The sequence below is a fragment of the Leopardus geoffroyi genome, chromosome C3, assembly GCF_018350155.1.
Source record: "Leopardus geoffroyi isolate Oge1 chromosome C3, O.geoffroyi_Oge1_pat1.0, whole genome shotgun sequence".
Taxonomy (NCBI): domain Eukaryota; kingdom Metazoa; phylum Chordata; class Mammalia; order Carnivora; family Felidae; genus Leopardus; species Leopardus geoffroyi.
Window position 1 is genome coordinate 103,262,684 of NC_059338.1, and position 26,391 is coordinate 103,289,074.

At 38.6% G+C, this 26,391-nt stretch overlaps 1 protein-coding gene and 2 long non-coding RNA genes across 5 annotated transcripts in view; 1 reads left to right on the plus strand and 2 right to left on the minus strand.

Annotated features, from left to right (window-relative positions):
• ZFPM2 (zinc finger protein, FOG family member 2) overlaps positions 1–2,592 on the minus strand; it is a 473,986-nt gene extending 471,394 nt beyond the window's left edge. The window contains exon 1 of one of the 2 annotated variants that reach the window (XM_045453925.1): positions 1,503–2,592. In XM_045453925.1, the coding sequence (XP_045309881.1) occupies positions 1,503–1,542 (40 nt within the window). In that variant the 5' untranslated portion in view covers positions 1,543–2,592. The remainder of the gene's footprint in view (positions 1–1,502) is intronic. The other variant, XM_045453926.1, reaches the window with a different exon arrangement.
• A 189-nt stretch (positions 2,593–2,781) lies between these two features.
• LOC123585612 lies at positions 2,782–26,371 on the plus strand. Of its 2 annotated transcripts, none has more exons than XR_006706315.1 (3): positions 2,782–3,024; positions 20,536–20,589; positions 26,024–26,371. It is a non-coding gene; the product is annotated as an uncharacterized LOC123585612 (long non-coding RNA). The 2 variants fall into 2 exon arrangements; XR_006706316.1 differs by lacking the exon at positions 26,024–26,371 and adding an exon at positions 22,477–23,071.
• The window catches only part of LOC123585611, a 31,119-nt gene continuing 28,142 nt past the window's right edge, over positions 23,415–26,391 (minus strand). The window contains exon 5 of the long non-coding RNA XR_006706314.1: positions 23,415–23,525. This is a non-coding gene — a long non-coding RNA (uncharacterized LOC123585611). The remainder of the gene's footprint in view (positions 23,526–26,391) is intronic.

Here is a 26,391-nt window from a genome sequence, read left to right on the forward strand (position 1 = left end):
TGATTAAAACTGCTTTGAGCTAAAAGTTCAGTCCCTGCTTTAACCCAAGTTGCACAGAAAAGGAACTGAAGTATGAGAGAAGAAATGCTCTAAATAAAAGCGACAGAGTCATGTCTGAAAGGCTAGGTTTGTACGTGTATATAAAGATCGAAACACTTAACTGTAGCAAACTGCTTACACACCTAGACCCCATTTCACGCTGCCTAAGTTAATAGATAAGATTTATTTTTAAACTACACCCAATAGCATTTTCAACATTTGGGGGTGGGGTGAGTGTGGTTCATAATTAAGGGGGAGGGAATACTACCAAAGCCTTACCCTGAAATTACACTCTCATCAGTTTGAAACTAGTTGGCAGACTTTAAACAACACGAAGAAATGGACACAGCACAAGCCTAGCAAAAAAATAAAAATTAAAATTAAATTTAAAACAAATAAAAATTAAATTAAATAAACTAAGAAGGCTGTGCCTCCTTTTCGGCCAAAGCGTTGAAGACGTGTCGCAGGGCGACAAAGCACCATTGGAGGAATTTTCCCCAAGACCAGAAAAGTTGACCGAGTTGAGTTCTGCCAGTGTGTGTGTTTCGGGGCAGGTACCTCCGGCCCCGCGGTGTCCTCTAAGCGCCACCCCGGCCCCGGGGCGCAGTAGGGGGAGCGGGGAGGTGGGGGGGAGGGGGCTCCGGGTCGCGCTCCCTGCGGCGCACGGGCTGCCTTGAACTCCCAGCTTCCGCGGTGGGAAGTGACTGGCGGCCCCTCCCAGCGAGGACTCCGCGCGCCTCCGGGGCGGGAAGCAACCCGAATCCCCGCTCAGCGGAGCGGTCCCGGCCACGCGAACCGGACGGGCCCGGCGCCCCCGGCCCAGTCCCGCCCCGCCGCCAGCCCCGCGCCCCCGGGGCGGAGGCGCTCGGCCGCCCCGCTGCAGAGGCGCAAACTTTTACACCTACTTTTTGTTTCGCTTCGGGTCTGGCGTGGCCGTGGCACCGCCCCACACCGGGACCCGGACACTGATTTTCCACCGCCTAGGGACGGTGCCTCCCTCGCCCCGAGGTCTCGACCAGCTTTTCGGAGAACTAAGTTCTCACCCCGGTGGCTAAAAGTACGGTCCCCGGGAGGAGCGCTACGTCCGCTGCCACAACAATGACAACAACCACCGTAGGAAGAACCCCCTAAGCGAGCGGGGCTGCCCCGGCAGGCTGGACGGCGAAGCGGCGGGAACTAACTGCGCGCGGGGGTCGAAATTAAAAAGAAACCCGGGAGCGCGGGGACGCGGGCGAGCAAGAGTGAGCTGCTCGTCGCAGCCTCTGTCTTGCCCGGCGCTCGGGCCGCCCGCCGTCTGTCTGTCTGTCCGTGACTGACTAGTTGTCCCTCTGCTGCTCAGGCAAAGTTTGACAAATCCGGGGCACGGGGAGCGGATTTCCCCTCGTCTCCCTCCCCTTCCCGCCCCGCGCGCCCCCCTCCCCAGAAATAATCCCAGCAACTGCCGGCCCAGCGTGCAAACTTACGTTTGATCTGCCGGGGTTTGCTCTGCTTTCGCCGGGACATCTCGGCGGCGGCCGCTGCCACTGAGGCTCCCGCGGTGCCCGCGGTCGGGGATGCCGCTCCCTCGGCTCCCGCCGCCGCCGCTGGCCAGGCTCGGGCCGCCGCGGGCCGGTCTCCAGGTGCCTCGGACGCGCGGGATCCGGGCGCGGGGCTCCTCCGGGAGCCGCGGAGCCACGTTTGGAGAGGAGCAGGCAAATGAGAAGACGGAGGGGGGCAGAGAGAGAGTGACAGTGGGGAGGGGAGGGGGCGAGTGAGAGAGCGATGGAGGAGGGGGGGGAGGACAGAATTTACAAACGAATGGACGAGGAGAGAGAAAAGGGGAAAGGGGGAACACGGAAAGGAGGAAGAGAAGGAGGGAGGGAAGGGAGAGCGAGCAGAGGGAAGAGGGGGAGAGAGGGGGTGGAAGGCGCGGGAGGAGGAGCGCGCTCGCTCTCCCCTCTCCCCGGCGTGCGGGGCAGAGACTCGAGCGCCAGCGCCGCCGCCGCCGCCGCCGCCGCCGCCGCCGCTCCGGGCCGCGCAGCTCGCTCTCTGCCGCGGGAGGTGGCGAGGCGCGGGAGGGAGGGGCGCGCCGGGGCTGCGGGGAGGGGAGACTATTCCATCAGCGAAAGGAGGATTGGCTGCATCCAAAGCCAGTCCGGATGCAAAAGAGGGCCCGGGCCTCAGTCGGGTCGGGTGCACGGGAGCGCGGTGGAGGGGTGAGGGGTGGGGGGTGGGAGGGGACCAGAGGCGTGGGGAGGGTTTGGAGGGGGGGCAGCTTCTGCAGTTGTCACCGCGTCAGCTCTGGGCATCTGCCGGAGCACCCCTCCAGGCAACTTCTTCCCACATTCCCCTCTGATGGACCCCAACTCTCCTCACGCCTGGCCCGTCCAGCGGGGCACAAAGAAATCCCAGTCTCTCCGTAAACTTTGCGCTTCCAGTTATGCCGCCCCCTCCCCTGGCCTCCCCCCTCCCCCCTTCCAGCTTCTTGGCAGGAAGGTTAGGCCACTGGCAAAATCCTCGGCGAGAGGCAGCTGATCACAAATGCCAACTGTGTGTCTTGGGGCCAGTTAAGCCCTCTCATCTGCCCAGGCTCTCTGGAGACCATTTCATTGCTCTCAAGGTTCCCAGGAGACCGCTGCGGACGTGGACCATCCCCCACTCAGCCCGCACCGATGGGATGCTGAGCGGCGTCCTAAATGTGCTCTTTCTCACCTCCACGTCTCATGGTAGACTGTAATAATTCCGAATTTGGAGACAGGCAGATCTTTTTTTTTTTTTTTTTTTTTTTCCTCTTCCCTCAAATGAAAAAAGGAGGACCATTAGCTAGGTGATTAGCCCTAGGTGGGAAACGAATCGTCTCAAACCAGAATACTAACTTTTTGAGGAAGTCTGTGGAAGTTCTAAAGACCCACCCCATCCCATGACCTTTAATTCTTTTTAGTTCTGCCACAGGGAAGCAGCCAGCGACTAATAAAAGATTTGATCTTGCCATAATTTCCCAAGCAGGTAAGACCCAATAACTATTTCATGGTTCTTTAGCTTTTAAAGTTTTGTTTCATTCTTTTTCAATTATTGTGTGTGTAGTATGTTGGAAACTGCGAGCCAAAAGAAGAACAAATTTTGAAGTGATTTGCATAGTTATTATTTGGCCAAGTTAAACTGCATGAGGCTAGCTTACTTTCTCATAGTTTTATATATACTGAGTATTAAATATATCCTCCCCGGGTGGGCTGGAAGAAGCTTCTATCCCAGTAGCAGTGGGACTGGCTGCTTTATGTCATCAGTATTTACTAATAAACTCCACTGCAGTTGACATGTATCCCCCAGATACTGCTGACTTTTCCCCCCAGGTTGTGGGATCATCCAATCTGATCTGAAATTGTGCCCCCCCCCCGCCTTTGTTTGGTTGACTAGCCTTTCCTATGAGCCCCACCAAACTTGATACTCTAAAAGGGTCTGGGGGTCAGCAGAGAGCCTGGGCTGATTGAGGATAATGCACGCTGCTCAGTGTGCACGAGGCACTGTAATCAGTGTCATTTATAACCCCATCAGGACATCTTCTGGAAGGTGTAAAGAGTTGCCCTGTGAAAGGTATGGCTGGGAGAATCTTAATACAGAGCTGAAGACCAATTGTGAATTTTATTACATTACCATTAGTACTATTATCATGTGAGGTTGTAAGAATACATGGTCCTTTGCAGTGGAAAATGCACTAAATGACAAAGTCCCTCCCCTGAAGAACCAACAAATTAAAGCCGTAAGTACCATGAAAAGCAGGGTTATGTGTGTTTGTGTTGTGGAATGAATAAGCAGACAGAGAACTACAGATTTTTGCCTCCTTAATTTTCAATTCATTACAATTAAATTGGTGTGCTTAGAATTGGATGTATTATACATTACGGTTTTTAAAGATCTTTTTACAGAACTGGCTGACTTTTTATATCAGCCAGAAGGAATGCCCATTGGAATTAAAATATCATAACAGTTAGTGTTTCTTTTGGCATTTGAAATGGTTAAATATGCAAAGCAAAAGAGAAACAAATAAATCTCAGCTAAATATTCAGTTTAAAAGCTGAAAGGAGCAAAAGTCAGGGAATTCAAGGCAAGATTGATAAAATAAGCAGACTGCATTATTAGAAATAGATATAGTTTATATAAATTTATAAATATATATTAATTATAGTCATTATGAATGAATTAAACTAAGGAATACTATTACATTTTGTGTTTTCTCATCATTTTTAATGAGAATGTTGATGATATTTAAAGTTCAATTTTTCTTTTTCTAGTTTAACTCACTAAGGTTATAAAATTAAAAGACAGCAAAACCTATAAGCAATTATCTCTGTCCAAATGGATATAGCAGCCCCAAACCGCAGCTACATGACTATCAAACAATGATTATGAAAACCACAATTGAGGAAAGCATCAGGGAATGATATTGCAAAACCACAGCAACAAATGTGTCTGTGATATTGAAAACCACAATTCACAACTAATACCCTGTGTATCGCAAATTACTATTTAACTATAAATATGAAAATGTATAAGTAACAGCACAAAATAATTTCTCATTTACTTAAAAATGAATTATTCATTTTCTAGACTCACTGATTTCATCTCTACATAATGGTTCATTTTGAAAAGTTTCTGCTTTCAAAGACAAATCATTTAAAATCACATATGTAAGTTACTTTAAGCGCAGAAAATATGCAACTTTTAATAGCATTCCTTCAAATACTAAAAGAATTGATCTGAAACCAATCTGAAATAAAGAAACATTTACCTCAGTCTAGCTTTCTTCATAAAGTTCTTTGGGAGTAAAAAGAGATGTGAGTCAAAACTGTTCATGGAAAAAAAGCTTGAAGTATTCTATTACAACCTCAATGAAAATATACTTGTATATATTCTTAATAGTCCAGTTAGCTAGAAAACATATACCTGACAATAAAATGAGATGCCAGTACTGAAACTACTTTAGTAAATAAAATCAAAGGTTTATTTACAAATGAATAAAAACAATATAGCTTTTTTATAGTTTATAGGGTTGACAGATTTCAAAAAGTAAAATACAGGATGCCCAGTTAAATTTATACTTCATGTAAGCAACAATTGTTTTGTATTAGTCTATTCCATGCAATATTTGGAACATACTTATCTCAAAAAATAATTGTTGCTTACCCTGTACTTTATTTCATTTTATCTGGCAAACCTACAAATACAGCATGTTACCATTTTCACAAATTTATGGTTGTCTTACAACTAACAGTGTTTATAGAAAAGGCAGAAAAACCCTAAAGTGCTTCCTACAGACATATATTTAATTCTTGAACATCATATTATTTAAGAACGGCAAGGTAGAAGAATAAATTTCTATACAAAAATTCTCACTTTATTTGGCACAGTACAGAAATGTGCTCTCAGTGTAAATGGATTTCATTCATGTATGTCTTACTCTTGGATTTGTTTTTAAAATGTGTTTTTTCCTCCAAGGGATCAACAAATTGATAAAGCAACCTCCCAGGCCACATCTTATTAGGCAGCAAGCTGCCTTCTTTATTATGGGAGTAAACAATATTCAAAAGCTTCAGAAAGACTTAATTTTTTGCCCTTGTATCCTCACCAGAAATTGAATACAGTTTATCTGCCTTGATTTAAGATTGTGACACTGAATTGAACAAGAATGCAGTATGAAAATAGTGTTTCGGATTTGTATATCTTTATAATTTGAGCAGTTTAAAAATAAAAATCAACAAATTCATCTAAATGGCCTTCCTATGTTATAACTATGAAAGGGACTATCTGTTTACTTGCAAAGGAGCCAAGCGCTTTGAAAACGTTCAGTCAATCTAGATCAGGGGTTTAACTTGGGCTTCATGTAGACAGTCAATGTCTCAAAAGAAGTTTGTATGTACCAAAAAACAAAAAAAAAATGTTCTATGGAGCAAGTCTGTTGAATTCATCGGATTCTCAAAAATTTCTGTGAAAAAAACATCTGTGAACCATTATGAGTTAAGAATCACTATTCTCTTTCTGTGTGAATTTTTATGGTATACTAAAAACCAACGTGTGTTTTTACTCTTTACTCTTTACCATAATCCTTTATGTACAAGTTACTACTCTGAGAGAAGAGAGTTATAGGATCAACTCTATTAAGCAAAAAAAGTTCTTTGTTGCTAAGTCCATATAATACATCACACCTCCACATATAAAATAAATATTAAAGGAATGTCATCCCAAATTTTAGCAGACATCTGTGGATTTTGCCTGCCTAGCATTCATTCTCTTTTCAGGAAATAGTTCCGTGATATCTTTTCAAGAATTACTCCACCTCACCCACTATTTGGTCATGTGATACAAACGGGGCCTTCCCCAATCCCTGACCAGAATATTCTAGGTGTTTGTCTATGGTGATTGGCTCAATGGCCCAAAGCATTCTCATTAGAGTCAGCCCTGGAACGTTGTACTGTTCCAGGGAAACCACTGAGGAAAAAGTGCTATTTTCCCGCTGGGCTACACTGGGAGAATGCAAACCTGTTATGCAAATCGGCTGTTGGACATCCTTGTTGGAAGAACCTGTTAAGAACGCTGCCAGCACAGAGGACTAATTTTGTCTTATCTCGGGATCTGATATTTGGGAAACCCAAGCTGAGATACCCATCAATATTCTAATATTACTTTGTTTTAGATCCGTCAACATTATCTTTGTGTCTATATAAACATAAGAGTCATTTCTATTATATTTCACTTCCATCTATTTGACCAGGCTAACGCTTATGCATGTCTGTAGTCTTAGTATAGATGTCATTTTTCACAAGAAGACATCACTCACCTCCCAGCCTGAGTGAGATATGTCTTCTCCTTTACTACCATAACACCTTTTTTTTTTTGCCTCCATAATATCACTTGTTGCATTTATTACAAAGACAATTTACATAAAACCCAATCTTCACCAGCCACCTCCCTGTCCCAATACACCTAACTAGATAGAAATGTTTGTGAGGGTAAGAAATATCCTTTTCAGAATCATATCCCCAGTGCTGGACATATAGAAAGTCCCAACATAATTATTGAAAGAAAAAGTGAATTCAGAATTAACCTGTCTTATCTAGGAACTCCTGCCATTCCCAGTCCCCATCCACAGAGTCATAGGTACAGGAGATGGCAACCGTATTTGAACAGCATAACTCCATGCTCCTGTTGGTGGATGCTTGGACCACGGGGAGTCCCTGACTTAAATATGGCTAATCAAATTCCTCTCTTAGAAATCTAGAGTTAGTTTCAAGACTTTCATCCTTACATAGGCTGATCTCTTGAATGAAGAAGTAAAACCTCTGGAATTATGGCATCGTTATCACCATGTGAACAGAGTAGCAGTGATAGTTTGTCTGTAGAAAGAAAAGTAAATAAAACGAATGTTCAGAGATAAGTAGAGATAGGAGTATGAAATGGAATCCCACGTCTTGTTCCAGCCCCTTCATAGACTGCAGAAGTACTTCTGCCCTTGATATCATTGAGGTACTTAGGTTTTCTTAAAATAAATTCCTCCCAACCTTTTCTTTTCTAAATTATTTGTGTCCTAAATTAGCATTAGTGGATTCCTGTTACATTCAAGTCAAAAGAGTAAACTAAGACAAGAATTAACCATCTATGACTTCAGTTTGCTTAACTGACTATTTAGAAATAGCAGTTTAACTGAATTTTTGACCTTCCTTCAGAAAAACACTGTATTAGTCTTGGTTCTTCAGATAAACAGAACCAACAGTGTATATATACATATATATATATATATATATATATATATGTATGTATACATATATATATATATATGTATATGTATATACATATATATGAGAGAGAGGAATTGATTTACATGGATTTATATATATATTTAATAAATATTTAATATTAATATTTAATAAATTAATACTATATATATATATATATATATATATAGGAATTGATTTACATAGTCAGAGAGGCTGAGAAATCCCAGGATCTGCAGTTGACAAGCTAGAGACCTAAGAGAGAGACGATGGTATAGTTCCAGTCTGAATCTGAAGGCCTAAGAACCAGGAGAGCTGATGGTGTAAACTCCAACCTGAGGCTGAGTACTAAGGCAGGAAAAGACAGATACCCCAGCAGGGAGACAGTCATGCATAGAGAGGGATTTCTCACTTCCGCTGTCTTTTTCTAGTTAAGCCTTTTGTGAAATTGAGGAGGGCAATTTCCTCTCCCCGTTCAAATGTTAATCGCATCTGAAAACATCTTCACCAAAACACCTGGAATGTTTGGCCAAATATCTGGGCACCCCAAGAGCCAGTCAAGTTGACACATAAAATTTTCACTTGGGCTGTCTGGGTGACTCAGTCCATTGAGTGTCCAAGTCTTGAATTTGGCTCAAATCATAATCCCAGGGTCATGGGATCAAGCCCGGCATCTGTAGGGCTCTGCACTGAGCATGGACCCTGCTTAAGATTCTTTCTCTCCCCTGCTGCACCTCCCCCAACCTGCTCACGCATGGGCTCGCACGCTCTCTCTCTCTCTCTCTCTAAAATAATAAAAAATAAACACAAAGAAATTAAAATAATAAAAAAATAAAATTAACTATCACAAGCACTTTTGTTGATTTTTTTCCCCCTGAGCAACCGGAAATGGCAAAGAATCCTTATGAATGTTAAATTGGCAAATCTACAACTATAACATAGATAAATGAGGATGTTATCAATTACTGATTTTGGACATTCGCTTCAATCAGGGGTAACTCTTGGGGAAAAAGTTGGCATTTTCAAATTTAGAATTCCTCAAGAGCATGATGATCCATTGACATGCACATCTATAACCCTTCTGATTAACATATATATTCTGGCCCCAGATGTTCCATTTTATTTTCAACTTTACTTTGCCACATTTGAATAACCATCTAACAGATTACCTTGCACATAAATTTTATGAATGTTGTTATAATTTGCATGAATAATGTTTATACTTCTGTGGTGGATTTTATTTTCCAACCTATAACTTTTGCCATAAATTCCTAAATGCAAAAGAAGAAATTAAACAGCTTTTGAGAAAACTTGTTGTGTGTATTGACTTAATCAAAACGTTTATCTTTGCTTTTATCTACTTGCAAAAGTATATTAAAATAATGCATTGGGGTACTCGGGTGGTGAAGTGTCTGACTTTGGCTAAGGTCATGATCTTATGGTTCATGAGCTCGAGCCCCATGACAGGCTCTCTGCTGTCAGGGCAGAGCCTGCTTCGGATTCTCTGTCTGCCTCTCTCTATCTGCCCCTCCCCATCTTGTTCTCTCTCTCTCTCTCTCTCTCTCTCAAAATAAATAAATAAACTTTACAGAGACAAAAAATAAAATAATGCATTAGAAGTGAATTCAGGGTGACCTGAAGATGAAGGATTATGAATAACCAGCCAGAGCATAATGATAATGGAGTCATTTAAAAGACACTGAAAACGGTGATTATATCACTTTTAAAATGCATCTTATAAGGAAAATTAAACTATATGACTAATACATTTCTTTTAAAACAATTTTATTTTCATTAAACAGATAGATTCACCCAGATTTAAAGGTCAAATAGATTTTTAAGGCTGATGATGAAAATTAGCAGTTTCTTGTCCCACTCAACATCCCAATGACAATTCCTGCTCCCAGAGGCAGAAGCACTGTCAATTCTTTTTAGCTGATTCTCCTGACGTTCACTTCTAAATTGTATTTCTAAATACATTACTACTTTTTAAAAAGTTGTTAGTTTAGATATTATTGATTATATTGACTACCTACAATAAAATATGAACTTGTAACAGATTTATACCTAACACATACTTTCTTCAATTTTTCATCAAATCAAAAGCCTCTATTTTTATTATTTTTTTTAAGTTTATTTATTTTGAGAAAGAGAGATTAAGCGGGGAGCAGGGAGAGAAGGAGAAAGAGAATCCCAAGCTAACAGCATGGAGCCTGACATGGCGCTTAAACTCACAAACTATGAGGTCATGATCACGACCTGAGCTGAAATCAAGAGTTGGACACTTAACTGACTGAGCCACCCAGTCACCCCAAAAACTCTTATATTTTTATTAACAGTTAACCTATATAGGGTATGGTGATTATGTTTTCTTTTGATCTCTTTGTTTTTCCTAGAGTTAATAATTATTGTTTTCATCATTTTCTTGCTTTTCTATGAACTATCACTATTTGTCCCCGAAATCCTTTGCCAGTGTAATACAGTCAAGTAGGTCCTTACCTCATTACATCCAATAACTGATAATCAGATTATCAGATAAACAGGTAGGCTGTTGTTCTTCCCCCCATGCTGATGTCTTTTTTGTACCCTTCCATACCTCTGTCTACTCTAGACTAATTGTTCTTTGTGACTAAAATTTTCTTTTCCTCATTATCCTGAGAATTCACTTGGTTTTGTCCTGTATTAGATTCTAAGTTTCATGAATACCCCTTCCTTCCTTCCCTCCTTCCTTCCTTCCTTCCTTCCTTCCTTCCTTCCTTCCTTCCTCTATCCTTCATTTCTTCCTTTTTGTTTTGTGGTTTTAGAATACAATTCCATGTAGCTTCCTGGAAAAATGTATATAGAGGGTAATTTTTTTTGAGATTTGGCAAGACTGCAATTCTCTTCATTTTGCCCTAATATGTGATATATGATTTATGAGGGTGTAGAATTCTAGGGTGTAAATTATTTTTCCTGAATTGTTTTTCTTTTTTTCTTTTATTTTTCCAGCTTTATTGAGATACAATTTTGTATATTATTATATACGTTTAAGGAGTACAATGTAATGATTTGATACACTTACATTTTGCAAAATGATTACTACAATAAGGTTAGTTAACACATCCATCATCTCACATAATTACCTTTTTTTGTTTGTGGTGAGAATATTAAACATCTACTCTCTTAGCAACTTTCAGATACATCATGCAGTATTGTAAACTATAGTCACCATGCTGTACATTAATTCCCCAGAACTTATTCATCTTATAACTGGAAATTTGTACTCTTTAACCAACATCTCCCCATTTCCGCTTCTCCTAGCTTTTGGCAAACAATATCCTACTCTTTGAGGTCTGTGAGTTAGGCTTTTAAAAATTCCACATATAAGTAATATCATCTAGTATTTGTCTTTTTCTGTGTAATTCATTTCGCTTAACGTAATGCCTTCATCCATGTTGTCACAAATGGTAGGATTTCCTTTTTTCTCATGACTAAATAATATTCCATTGTATATATTCCTATACCACATCTTTTTAATCCAATTTTTATTTTAATCCAATTTTTATTTCTTGGTTATTATGAATAATGCTGCCCTGGACATAGAGATCCTAACTTCATTTCTTTTAGATATATACCCAGAAATGGTGATGTTGGATCATAAGGTAGTTCTATTTTTAATTTTTTGAGGAAACTACACAGTGTTTTCCATTGTGGTTGTACCAGTCCATATTCCTACTAACAGTGCAAAAGGATTCTCTTTCCTCTGTATCTTCACCAACACTTTTGTGAGGTGATACCTCATTGTAGTTTTGTTTTGCATTTCCTTGATTATTAGTGATGTTGAGAATCTTTTCAAGTGCTTGTTCGTCATTTGTATATCTTCTTTGGAAAAATGATGGTTTAGGTCCTCCGCACATTTTTTAATTGGATTGTTTTTTTGTTTTGGTTTTGGTTTTTGCTACTGAGTTATAGGAGTTCTTTTTATATTATGGATATTAATCCCTTCTCAGATACATGATTTCCAAATATCTCCTACCATTTCATAGGTTACCTTTTCATTTTGCACATTGTTTTTTTTTTTGTTTTGTTTTTTGTTTTCATTTTTGTTTCCGTTTTCTCTGTGAACAAGGATTTTTACTTTGATATGATCCCAACTTGTTTATTTTTGCTTTTGTTGCCTCTGCTTTTGATGCCAATTGTTTGGAAGACTAATTCCAAGGAGCATTTTTCCTATTTTTTTTCTCCCAGTAGTTTTATGTTTTAAGTCTTATGTTAAAATCTATAAACCATTTCAAATTAATTTTTGTGAGTGGTATAAGTAGGGGTCTAATTTCATTCTTCTGATTGTCCAGTTTTCCCAACACTATTTATGGAAGAGACTACCCATTCCCTGTTGAGTATTCTTGACTTTCTTATCAAATATTAGTTGACCCTACATGTGAGGATTGGTTTCTGGGCTATTTACTAAGTTTTATTGGTCTATATGTCTATTTTTATGCCAGTACCATATTGTTTTGATTGCTATAGCTTTGTAATTTAGTTTGAAATCCGGAAGTCTACTGCTTTCAACTTTGCTCTTCTTTCTCAAAATTGTTTTTAATGTTTATTTATTTTTGAGAGAGAGAGAGAGAGAGAGAGAGAGAGAGACAGAGCATGAGCAGGAGAGTGGCAGAGAGAGAGGGAGACACAGAATATGAAGCAGGCTCTGGGCTCTGAGCTGTCAGCACAGAGCCTGATGTGGGGCTTGGACCCATAAACCACAACATCATGACATGAGCCAAAGTCAGACACTTAACCAACTGAACCACCCAGGTGCTCCTCAAAATTGTTTTGGCTATTTGGGGTCTTTTTGTGATTTCCTTATGAATTTTAGGATTGTTTCTCTATTTCTTTAAAAATGCCATTGGAAATTTGATAGCAGTTGAATTAAATTTATAGATGACTGGGTAGTATGGACATTTAAAAAATATTAATTCCTCTAATTCATGAACTTGGGATATCTTTACATCTATTTATTGTCTTCTTCAATTTCTTTCATCAATGTCTTATAATTTTAAGTGTACAGATATTTTACTTCATTGGCTAAATTTATTCCTAAATATTTTTATGCTACTGTAAATGGATTGTTTTCTTATTGGGGGGGGGTAGTTTATAGTTAGTGTATAAAAATGCAACCGATTTTTGTATGTTGATTATATAACCTGCAACTCTATTGAAACTTTGTATTGGTCCCAACAGTTTTTAGTGAAACCTTTAGAATTTTCCATACATAAGATCATATCTTCTGCAAAAAGAGACAATTTTACCTCTTTCTGATTTGGAAGTCATTCATTTCATTTTCTTAACTAATTGCCACAGCTAGAACTTTCAGTTTTATGTTGCATAAGAATTGTAAGAGTGGACACCCTTGTCTGGTTCCTGATTTAGAGGAAAAACTTTCAACCTTTCATCATTGGGTAGGATGTTGGCTGTGGGCTTTTCATATATGACCTTACTTAACACTGAGGAATATTCCTTCATTTTTAAAAAATGTTTATGTATTTTTGAGAGAGAGAGAGAGAGAGAGAGAGAATGAGTGGGCAAGGGGCAGGGAGAGAGGGAGACATAGATTCCAAAGCAGGCTTCATGTTCCATGCTATCGGCACAGCGCCCAGTGTGGGGCTCAAATCCACGAAATGTGACATCATGACCTGAGCCAAAGTCAGACACTTAACCAACTGAGCCACCCAGGTGCCCCCAGAATATTCTTTCTATATTCAAATTTTTGTGAGCTTTTAGATGAAAGGCTGTTTAATTTTGTCAAATGCTCTTTCTGTATCTGTTAACATAATCATATAATTTTTATCTTTCATACTCTTAATGTATTGAATCACAGTTATTAATTTGTGTACATTAAACCATCTTTGAATTCTAAGGATAAATCATACTTGATCATGGTATATGTTTCTTTTAACGTGCTGTTGAATTGTGTTGCTAATATATTGTTGAGAATTTTTGTATCTATATAATCAAGGATATTGGTCTGTAGTTTTCTATTGTTTTAGTGTCCTTTTCTGGCTTTCATATAAGAGTAATTCTGTTCTCACAAAATGAGTTTGGGAGTGTAGCCTCCTGTTCAGTTATTTTTTAAGAGTTCAAGAAAGACTGGCATTAGTGTTTAGTAGAACTCACCAGTGAAACCATCTGGTCCTGGGCTTTGTTTTGTTGGGAGGTTATTTTTATTTTTTTTTATTTTTTTTTTTCAACGTTTATTTATTTTTGGGACAGAGAGAGACAGAGCATGAATGGGGGAGGGGCAGAGAGAGAGGGAGACACAGAATGGGAAACAGGCTCCAGGCTCTGAGCCATCAGCCCAGAGCCCGACGCGGGGCTCGAACTCACGGACCGCGAGATCGTGACCTGGCTGAAGTCGGACGCTTAACCGACTGCTCCACCCAGGCGCCCCAGTTGGGAGGTTATTGATTGTTAATTAAATCTTCTTCCTAAAACTTAGTCTGTTCATATTTCAGTTTATTATTCAGCCTTGGTAGATTGTATATTTCTAGGATTTTATCCATTTCTGCTATGTTATCCAATTTGTTAGCATGTAACTGTTCATAGTAGTGTCTTATGATTTTTTGAACTTCGGCAGTATCCATTATAAGTCCTCCTCTTTCATTTCTGACTTTGAGTCTTCTCTCTTTTTTTCTTAGTCTAGTTAAAGGCTTGTAAACTTTCATAATCTTTCAAAAACACAGAACTTAGTTTCATTGATCTTTTCTATCCTTTCTTTTCTATTTCATTTATTTCTACTCTGATCATTGCTATCTTCTTTCTTCTGCTAACCCCGGGCTTACTTATTCTTCTATAGTTCTAGTTCCTTAATATGTAAAATTAGATTGTATATTTGAGATCTTCCTTTTTTCTTAATATAGGCATTTATCACTATAAACTTTCCTTTCAGAACTGTTTTTGCCGTATTCCATAAGTTTCAGTATGCTGAGTTTCCATTTTCATTTGATTCAAGGTATTTTTTTTCTTTCTATTTTAATTTCTTTGATCCATTGGTTGTTCAGGAGTGTGTTAATTCCATATTATTGTGGATTTTTCCATTTTCCTATTGTTATTGGTTTCTATCTTCATACCATTAGGTCAGAAGAGATAAGACCCAATGATATGATTTAGTCTTCTTAAATTTGCTAAGACTTGTTTTGTGAACAAGTCTATATATGTTGTGTCCTGGAGGAATTTTTGTGTGCATTTGAGAAGAATGTGTATACTGTTGCTGTCAGATGGAATGTTTTGTATATGTCTGTTAGGTTTACTTGGTCTAAAGCATAGTTCAAGTGTGATGCTTCCATATCAATTTTCTGTCTGGATGATCTACCCCTTGTTGAAAGTGGGATATTGCTGTACCTTACTATTCTATTATTATTGTATTGTCTGTTTGTCCCTTCAGATCTGTTAGTATTTGCTTGATATATTTATATCCTACAATGTAGGAAATATGTATATTCAAGATTGTTGTATCCTCTTGATGGATTGCTCCATTTATTATTATATAATGACCTTCTCTGTATCTTTACAGCTTTTCAGTTAAGGTGTATTTTGTTTAATACCAGTATAGCTATTCCTACTCTCTTTTGGTTTATATCTTCCAGATATAACAGTCTATTTTAAGCTAACAGCAATTTAACTTTGGTAATATACAAAAATTTCACTTTTTTTACTCCCCATTTATTTTTTTTTATTTTATAATTTACCTTTTTTATATTGTATGTTCCATGACAATTTTTTTTTTTTGCTGGCATACATTAATACAATGTATTTTTGGATGTAAAATTTAATCTTTGTTTTTTTTTTTGTTGTTGTTGTTGTTTTTTTCAATATATGAAATTTATTGTCAAATTGGTTTCCATACACACCCAGTGCTCATCCCAAAAGGTGCCCTCCTCAATACCCATCACCTACCCTCCCCTGACAAATTATTGTAGCTATTGCTATATTTAATACTTGTGTCCTGTAAATTTTGTGCTAGAATTAGGCGGTTAGCACAGTACCATATACAATGTTATAATATTCTGAAATTGACTATATATTTACTTTTACCAGTGTATTGTTATTTTCATATGTTTTCGTGTTACTAATTAGTGCCTTTTCATTGTAGCTTTAAGCACTCCTTTCAGGATTTCTTGTAAGTCAGGTCTAGTGGTGATAAGCTCCCTCAGCTTTTGTTTGTCTGAGAATGTCTCTATCTCTCCTTGATTTCTAAAGGACAACTTTGATCCATAAAGTAGTCTTGTTTGGCAGTTATCTGTTTCTTTCAGCATTTTGAGTATATCATCCCACTGTCTCCTGACCTGTAAGGTTTCTGTTGAGAAACCTGCTGATAGCATTATGGGGGGTTCCTTTGTAAGTGACAAGCTTCTTTTATCTACCTGCTTGTGAGATTCTTTGTCTTTGATTTTTTGACAGCTTTTATTTTATTATTTTTTTAAACTTTATTTTTATTTGTTTTGAGAGAGAGATAGAGAGCAAGCAGGGGAGGGGCAGAGGGAGAGGCAGACAAAATCATCCCAAGCAGGCTCTGGGCTGGCAGTGCAGAGCCTGATGTGAGGCTTGAACTCATGAACCGTGTGATCATGACCTGGGCCAAATTCAAGAGTCAGAGGCTTAAACGACTGAGCCACCTTCTGACAGCTTTTATAATGTGTCTTGGAGAACATGTTTCTGAGTTCAATTAGGGGACCTATGAGCTCCACTAACATGGATGGCCAAATCTCTCCCCAGATGTGAAGCTTTTCAGCCATTATTATTTTTTTAGATCTGGAATGTCATGAATTTGCGTGCTAATCTTTCCTGTATCTGTCCGTATATCCTTTCAGTATATGTGCTGACAAAGCAAACATATAGCCATTATTTTTTTTAATACATTTTCTGCCCCTTTCTCCCTCTCTTCTTGAACTCCAGTAATTCTCAAATTGGCTTGTTCAATGGTATCCCATAGATCACATAAGCTTTCTTCCCTCTTTTTGATTCTTTTCTCTTTGTTCTCTCTGAATGGATGATTTAAGGGGTTTTATTTTTCTTTGTTCTCTCTGAAAAGATCATTGAAAAGGTTTGTCTTAGGAAAAAAAAAACGGTTTTGTCTTCAGTTTCAGATTCTTTCTTCTGCTTGATCCATTTTGATTTTCACTCTCTATTGCATTTGTTATTTCATTTATTGTATCCTTGACCTCAGAATGTTTTTTTTTTTATGATTTCTATCTTTTTTGAAAACTTCTCATTTTATTTGCACATTGTTTTCCTGATTTCATTGAATTGTCTTTGTGTGTTTTCTTGTAGCCAATTTTAAATTCTTGGTTGGATAAATTGCAGATCTCTGTGTCTCTCGGGTTGGTTAATGGAAGATTATTGTAATCCCTTTGTGATGTCATGTTTCTATGACTTTCCATGTCCCAAGACTCTTCATGTTCCATGAAGTCCTGCATTGTTGTCTTTGCATTTAAAGTAGCAGTCACCTCCTCCATTCTTTGCTGAATAACTTTGGAACAGAATCATCTTCCCTCAGCTCTACTAGAGATGCCGGGGCTTTCTCAGATTTTCTGTGGCTACACAATACTCCACACTTCTTGCTCCCTCTTGTGGCAGATTCTTGTTGTTTGTTTGTTTCAAGTTTTTATTTAAATTCTAGGTAGTTAACATATAGTGTAATATTAGTTTCAGGAGTAGAATTTAGAGATTCATCACTTACATATAACACCCAGTGCTCATCACAGTGAGTGCCTTCCTTAATACCCACCACGCATTTAGCCCAACTCCCCACCCCCTCCCCTCTAGCAATGCTCAATTTGTTCTCTAGAATTAGGAGTCTGTTTTATGGTTTGCCTCTCTTTCTCTCTTTTCCCCTCCATGCATCTGTTTTGTTTCTTAAATTTTGTGGCAGATACTTAAGCTTGTATGTTTTCTTTTGATCCTGGTGCACACCAGGCCAATTGCTGACAGACTCCCTTTTACCTTCTCAAAGTCAATGCTAAATGTTCAAGTTTTTGGTCTCTTCCTGCCTCATAGATACAATCCAGCTTTCTGTGCATGCTCACTAGTTGTCTGCCAAAGCTCACTCTTGCAACTGTCAGGGGCACATACAAAGAGCTGCCCATGGGGTGGAAGTGTGGGTGGGTGCAGCCCACAGAGTCCTATGGATGCCCATGGGCCCATTAAGGGGATTGACAGGTGAGGCATCTCAGCAGCTATGAGGTGGGCCTCCTGATGGAGTCCATAATGCACTTAGTAGGATCTATGTTCCTTTGACATGTTCCAAGCCTTCCCTGTTGTTTCCCTAGCTGCTTACCACCCCCAGTCATGCAATCCAATGATGCAGTACCCTGGATGGGATGAGAGAAGTAGGTGCCTCTGGCAGCATCCCATACAGCTGGGGAAGCCAGGCACTCACTCACATGTTCTCACTTTTCTCCACAAGAGAAATCATAGGCTGAGAAGGGTTCTCCTGGCACTAGCTGTGCCACCTCGGAAGACATGTGACATGAATAAAGTCAAGCTGTTCCTCTTACCCTCTTCAACGTGTTCAACCTCTGATTTTCTTGCTCCAACAGTGTGCTGGAAGTTCTCTGCTGGAATCCTGGACTTCCACAAAGTCTTTCTTGTCTGTTGGTGATTGTCTAAGTCAGTGTTTGGGAGGGCTACTAGACTGCAGGCAAGAGGGACAGGGGTCAGTGCATGGGCCACTTTCGTGTTCATAGCCAGGACCAAGGTCTATTTGCTTATTATACAACACGTAGGTGGGTAAGACGTCTCCTGGGTCCCTTGGCTTATGGTGCTGGCTCCTGCAAAAACACTTTTTCTGTGGATGGATGCCACAGGGGGCATCCATATTAGGGCCGCATATTAGGGGGATACAAGTGACTCCCTTTTTAAACACAGTGTTTCATTGATTTCTACCTTCCAGTGTCATTCTGGGAGGCCTGATGCTGTAGTATTTCCTTACCATCTGCATGTAGCCTGCTTCTTTCCCCCACTCCCAACACTTGATGCTTTCAGGATCTTCTCTTCACTCTCAGTCCTCTAAAATTTCATAATGTGAAAATATGTTGCACCATCTACCCATTTACTGAGCTTCCCTCCCATTTGCTCGCTGAACCATTTCAATCTAGAAACTTGTGCCATCAGTTCTGAGAAACTTCTTTATATTATTTCTTTTCCTGGAATTGTTACTATCTTGGTCCTCCTTGAGTGGATAGTACCATTTTCTTATGTTTTCCTTTTCTCTTTTTTGCTAGTTGTGTTATTTTTTGGAAAATGTTTTTAGCTTTGTGTTTCAAATCTTCACTGAAATTTTTATTTACATCATCATATTTTAAGTTCTTCAACTTACTTTTTTATTTCTAAAGAGTTCTTTATCAGTAGTCTGTCTTTATTCCCTCTTTTTCATCTCTCTGAGTCCAGTAATTATAAGTTTTCTTCAGTTTCCTGTGAATTTTCTGTTTCCTTAGTGCTTCTTTTGTTCTTTTTCCTGTTTTACTATCTGTCTTTCACGTTAGAATTTTCTCACACATCTTTGGTTATCTTTGACTTTCCATTTCTAATATGACTGAGACACTAAAAACCTAATTGGAAGTTTATGTGTAGGGACAGAATGGGGTTTGAGAAGTACTTGTCAAATTGTGGGCTTTGGGTGGTAAGGCCCCTGCCTTACCTTGCTGCTGGAAATCCCTGTCTATACATCTAAGTATTTTCCTCTTGTGTTCAACACACTCTCCAGAGAGAAATCCTGCAATACCCGGCCTCATAAACACTCAGCCAGGGAAAGAGCTTTAGTATCTCACTGTTTACTGTGTAGACTTTTATTTAATCTCTCCTTTCAGTACAGAATCCCCACCTTCAGTTAATATCACTGAATACAAAATACAGAAAAGCTCCGAGTTTACCCTAGAAAATAAATCTCAGCTTGTAGCCTGGTATAGAGAAGTTGATAACAGGCAGTGGGGTATGGGAGAAAAATTAGGGATATCAATGATTCTTATACAGACTTTGCACCAATCCTTGTATTTCCAGTGCCACTGGCATCTAACTTTCAGGGATTCCTGTTAGTTGTATTCTATAATTTTTCTCTTTTCTTTTTCACTCATTTTTCTGCAATGTATCCTTAAATAACCTCCTTGGAGTGTGTGCTTATGAAATAAAAGTTCTGAATCTTCATGTATGTGAAAATGTATTTATTTTGCTCTGATCTTTAGTTGATAGTTTAGCTGGAAATATAATTCTAGGTTTAAAAGTCCTGTTGTCCCTTGTTAAATTCAAGAAAGCATCACTCTTATCTTCTAGTATTCAATATTACTGGTTGGAAATCTGATACTAATCAAAAAACTTTGTTACCTATTTCTTACTTGCTTGGTGCTTTCATTATTTTCTCATTAACTTTCTCAGAACTTGCTGTTTTGAAATTTTACACTATTTTTTACTTATATTATTTATATACAATTCATATACTATTAGTATATATAGTACAGTGTGCTATTATATATATTTGTATACTATTATTAATATTAGTTAATACATAGTATTATTTGCATACTATTGAACATTACAAATTTCAACCCAGAAGTAATCTGTCCTATAATGTTCTTAACAGAAGCCTGGTTTTATTCAGATACTACCCCTCTTCCACACAGCCTTACCATTCAAGTAAACGACTCATTTCCACTTTCAGAGTGATCTTTAATTAATTCTAATCTTGCAACTGTGATCTCATTCCCTTTATTTGTGACTGTTTTAGGAATGGACAAGGAACCCAATTCTGGACAAAGGGAGAGTTTGTGGAGGCTTTTGGGTGAGTCTTTTATTGTTTTTAGGAGAGAAGTATGGGGAACCTGTTTGTCTCTCTCCTCCTGAAAATAGACAAGGAAGAATACTGCATCCCTTGTTTCTGTCACCCATTTTTTGGACAATGAGAAAAGCCATCTCTCAAACTGAGCTAACCCACAGGGCAGCGGATAACAAAGAGAACAGCATTCAAATAAAGCTGAACCCTGATCATAGTAGGCTTGGCAACTGCTTTGCTTTTACACTTCCTGTCAGAGGAGCCAATAATATTTCTTATTGTTTAAGACAGTTGGTACTGGTTTTCCATTACTCAAAGCTGAAAGTGCCATAACTGATCTAAGTTGTACAAAGTATTTTGTCTTTTATTCTGGAGTCACATGGACTGAAGAAGAGTGGAGAATATGGATGGGGAATAGGATTGGCATCCTGTGGTATAGTTTAGTACTCAGACTTTCAGTTTAGCCAACAGCATCACTTCTACCCTCTTTGCACTGAGCAGTTCTAATTCCTGCGCTTCTTAAGATGTGTCATATACATAGCATATTATCACCATGCTATCTGGAGACAGAGGACTTAATTTTGCTTCTATCACTTCTTAGCTAGGTAAGTTTTTGCATGTTATTAAACATCTGTGAGCTTCAGTTTATTTTTATTCAAAATGGAAATATAATGGTATCTACTGCAGAGAGTAATTGTAGTAAATGAGTTATTGTATGAAAAGCTTTTGGAATGTAGAAAGTGCTGTGTCACCGTTAGCTATTAGCAGAATACTCCAGATCATTTTTCCTCTTCTTTCTTAGCAACAGAATCCTAATCTTGTTCAAGATGTTCAGTTAGAAGTACTGATTTTCTGAAATTACCTTACAGCTAGATTCGGTTGTGTAGTGCAGTTCAGACCAATAAAATGCAAGCAGAAATCTACTGGATGTGGCTAAATAACCTGAAATGGTTTTGCTTAAAAGTCAGAATGCATCTTTTTTTTTTCTTGGCTCACTCCCTTGCTCATATCTGGAACAGGACATGATGCGTGGATATAGAAGAGCCATCTTGTAATCATAAGAACAAAATCTACACGGTTTGGAACACAGTTGGAAAAGAATCAATACTGATGAGTTCCTTAGCAGTATATCAGCCCTAAACTGACTCTGGAATCCTTACTCTGCAAGGAGGAAAAACACCTGTTTTGTTAAGCACCATATTTAGGTCTGTTACATACAGCCAAAAGCAGTGCTGATAAGGGACCCTCTGGGCAAGGTGGTGCTCTCTTTTTGCCTTTTGAGACCTTGGTTTTAAGGAGGTTATTTTCTTAGTATGCTTTACAATTCAACATATTTCTATCCTCATTTGACTTTTTAGAAGCTGTTTCATTATAAGCCAATAATTTCAAGGACTTCTTCCCATCCTCCTTACCTTTAAGCTTTATTCCTTTTCTATCTCTATATTTTCTTCTCTGGAGGAAAGGGAAATGACAGTAATACCTATCTTGGGACTATGAACTTTAATTCTTTCAGGTGCTACGGGTAATGTCAAATATGACAACAATAACAACAACAACAGAGTATCCAGATGTAAGATACAGTTGAGGACTATGGAGACATGGAGAGTATATGTCCCTTTCAAAAGTGTTTAAACTACAAATAAAACAGATATTGTACCACTCAAAGAACATAGACCTGTACGCCCAATGTGACTATAGGCTGCAATTCTGCAAATTCTGATGTTAAGACATAGTAGATGTGAAAGAATTCTCATACTCCTCACCAAAACACTAATATCAGTAACAACAAAACAGTGTACAATTAAGACCTTTTAACTGAAAGTGTATTTAGCTAAAATAGTTCCACTTATTTTCTTCTCAACTGTTTTTCCCTGTTTTTGTTTTTGGCTGATACAGAAGAGAATGTAGTAACTCTAATATTATACTCAACAGACAAAGAAACAGACAAAAATCTTCTCCGTGGGGGTTGCTATGGCTTTGGAAGAAAAACCACCTGTAAAGAAAAATGTAAGATAGGAAAAGATGCATTTCTCACTCCCATCCTTCCTCAGTTTCTTCCCTCTCCCTGCCTTAATATATATGTTGAGGAGTTGCATTATAATAATGGCTCATAATACACCTTAAAACGCAAATTAATAAAGCAGTTATTACTGCTGATACCCAGTTCCTGCACATAAACCACCTGTGTGTCCCTGTGTTCCAGTAAGACTGCATCTGAATGGAATCTACTAGAGACCAGGCCTATGCTCTTCCCATTTCCTACAGAGACAAATGGATTTCAGGGGCAGGAATGGCTAGTTCCTGTTGCCCTGTTGCTCAGTTACTTGGTCCTACACACTTACATCTGCACAGATTAAAGTATTACCAGCAAGGAAACTAAGGTTCAGAATGGAACATTATACTTCTTAAGCTCACAGAGTACTGGAGAAGGTGGAATTCTAACCATGCGTTGCCTAGGAAAACTGATGGAGTTTTCCTTATGCCATTAAAGCTTCCCTAATAGTGGACAATTAAAATATCTGGACACTTACACAATTGAACAGTGAACTGGACTGATAATCAGGCAACCAAGAGTCTAGTTTCGCCTCATCAACTTGGAGAGCTTTATTCATCACTAGCCTCATTGTTCACAATGGTGATCATTTTTTTCCAAATTCTAACTTGGATACCTCTGTCATTGGAATGTTCATTTTAAGTACCGTGTTTTAGACTGAGAATCTCTAAATGGTAGGAATTTTGTCTAAATATGTGATTTGCGTAGTACTTACCTACATAGACAGACCTTGAAATTGTTCTTGATAATGCTGACAATTTGTCACATTTTAAACGTATTTTCCTTATTTCCTTTTTGTCTCTATTTTAATATGTTCTGGAACTCTATACAGGAAAGACCCATGCAGTCGTGTCTTTGGAACAAGGTTCATTGACTGCTCCAGTCCAGATGTCTGTATAAAGAGAATGAGAACTTTTATCATGTCTTTGGCACTTGTGGGAAATAGAGCCCTAGTTTAATGTAGTACAGAGTATAGCTTTAGGATTTTCATAAGATAGATGTTTATTAGAATATTTGGCAGAAGGAGGTTTGGAAATATTTAGGGTCAGTAGAAAATGCAGTCCATGACTACAGACTAGGTGGTTTTCGTACATGCGGCTACAGAATTTCATTTAAGGATTCCCTTGCTAATTTGAAATCGGAATTGCCAAAGACCAACATAGATATGACCAATAATAATTTGTGTTTCAACTATTTTCTAAAACCAGTTTTTGACTTAACTTTTAAGCTTCCTTTTCCTGTAAAAAAGCTCCTCTGTCACGTTGCCGCACAACATCCTGTTAACCTATTTTCCTGAGCTGGCAGGAAATTGTCCACTACTGATGTCTGTAATGGTGAAATACTTCTTACTGATCTCATCCTCTTTGATCAGAACTTCACCTCATCAACATGAACTACTTAGATGAGACTATCAGGAAATATTGAGTAGGTTCCTATTTGTTTAAAGGATGAGGCAAAAATTTCCGTTCCAATGAAACATAACAAAACTCAGACTTTCGTATTTAAGATACACTGCAGTGTTTACATTCTCGCCTTCTCTCATCAATCATCAATCATCAATCAGTAAATACATGTATATTGTGTGTCTGCTGTGTACCTAGCCATTCTTCTCAGGACTAGCTTTGTTGCTCGGAAAACTAGCCAAAAAATAGATCTGGTTACAGTTTATTTGTTGTCTTACCACAATGGATGAAATGCTACAAAATAGCAAATTAAATTAAAAACAAATAACTTTATGAGGGCCAATCATTTATGCCCTAATGTTAATCATTACAGTTACAATTTTACATTTCCATGAACTGGAAACACTGAAAGGAGTAAAAACTAAGGAAAGGGAAATTAATTTTGGATTTTCAACATTAAGAAGGCAGTGCTAGTTGAGCTACAAGTAGGATTTCTGTGTACAAATCACTCATTAATTGATTCGCTCATTCATGTATTCAGTCAAGTATACTTCCTCAGTATTTGTAATGTGTCATTCTCTTTTAAAGGCTGGAGACAGAAAGACAAGTTTAGTAACTGTATTCCGGGGAAGGGAGATGATCATAAGATGAGAAGAACAAAATACTGAGCAAAAGGGAGGTTGTGCTAAATGTTGACTATTCAGACGTTTGGCCCCAGGCCAACCCTGCTTTCCTTCATGATGACACTTTAGTCAGAGTAAACAAAAGCAAGCATATAGTTTTGAGCAAAAACAAACTCCTATCTTTCAACCTTTTACTGACTACTATTATTTCTGTGCGTGAGTACTTCTGTAGATTCAATAAAACAATCTGACTGCCATAAGTTTGTTTGGCAATATCTTTGACCTAAACCATACATTATTTTTTCTTTAGTGTAGCTATGGGTTTATGGTTCGCTACATTTTAAATGACATGGAAGTGTCACCTTACTCAAGAAAATAACAATATAAAATATCAATACACAGAAAATGATGAAGATATTGATTTTAATTAAATGAATGCCTCAATGATTTTTTCTCATTCTCATTCTTTTCATATTTATTTAAGCATACTAAGGTTTCATTTTCAACAAAGTGAAACAATTTTGCAATAGAAGACTTTAGATGATACCATAGTTTTTATATGGCTATAACACAGAAAGTAATCTTTAGGACAATCTTTTTTTAAAACTTATTTTAGAGAGAGAGTGAGAGCGTTGGGGGGGGGGCAGGGGAGAGGGCCAGGGGGAGAGAGAATCTTAAGCAGGCTTCACTCTCAGCAAGGAGCCAACGAGGGGTTCTATCTGACTGAGCCACACAGGCACCCCAAAACAATACTTTGTAAAGTTATAGTCTGCTCACCTCATTTTTCTTTTTCTGTCATGGCTAATTATTTTTTACAATACAAAGAAGACAAAAGTGTATCTTAAACTCAAGGAAATAGGAAGTAAGAAAAAGATTTCTTATAAATATTTTTTTAACATTTATTCATTTTTGGGAGACACAGAAACAGAGCATGAGTGGGGGAGGGGCAGAGAGAGAGGAAGACACAGAATCCAAAGCAGGTTCCAGGCTCTGAGCTGTCAGCACAGAGCCCGATGCGGGGCTCGAACTCACGAACTGTGAGATCATGACCTGAGCTGAAGTCAGACGCTCAACCAACTAAGCCACCAGACACCCTAAAGAAAGATTTCTTGAGATCACTGCAATACAACAGTTTGCCATAATTATGCCCAGTAAAGGGTAAAGAATACATATTTGATTTCTAATATAAATATCTAGATCTTGTTCATGAAGAAACTGATGAGAACCATTAGCCACTATGTAAATATGTAACTTAAGAAATACTTCAGTGGAAATATTACTTATTAATGGCTTATTAAGTGTTATGGGTTGAACTGTGTCTCCTTCAAATTCATATTTTGAAATCCTAACCTTCAATATTTCAGAATGTGACCTTATTTGGAGATAGGATCTTCACGGAGGTAATCAAGCTAAAATGAGGTCATTAGGATTGGCAATAATCCAATATGCCTGGTGCCCTTTTAAAAAAGGGAAATTTGAAGACAGAGAAGGACACAGGAGAACACCATGGGAGGATGAAGACAGAGACAGGAGTGATGCTCTTTCAAGGCAAATAATGCCAGCGATGTCCAGCAAAATACTAGAAGCTGGCAAAGAGACATGGAACAGATTCATCCTCACAGTCCTTAGAAGGAACCAATTCTACTGACATCTTGACCTTGGATGTCTGCCCTCTAGAACTGTGAAACAATAAATTTCTATTGTTGAAGCCATCCAGTTTGTGGTACTTTGT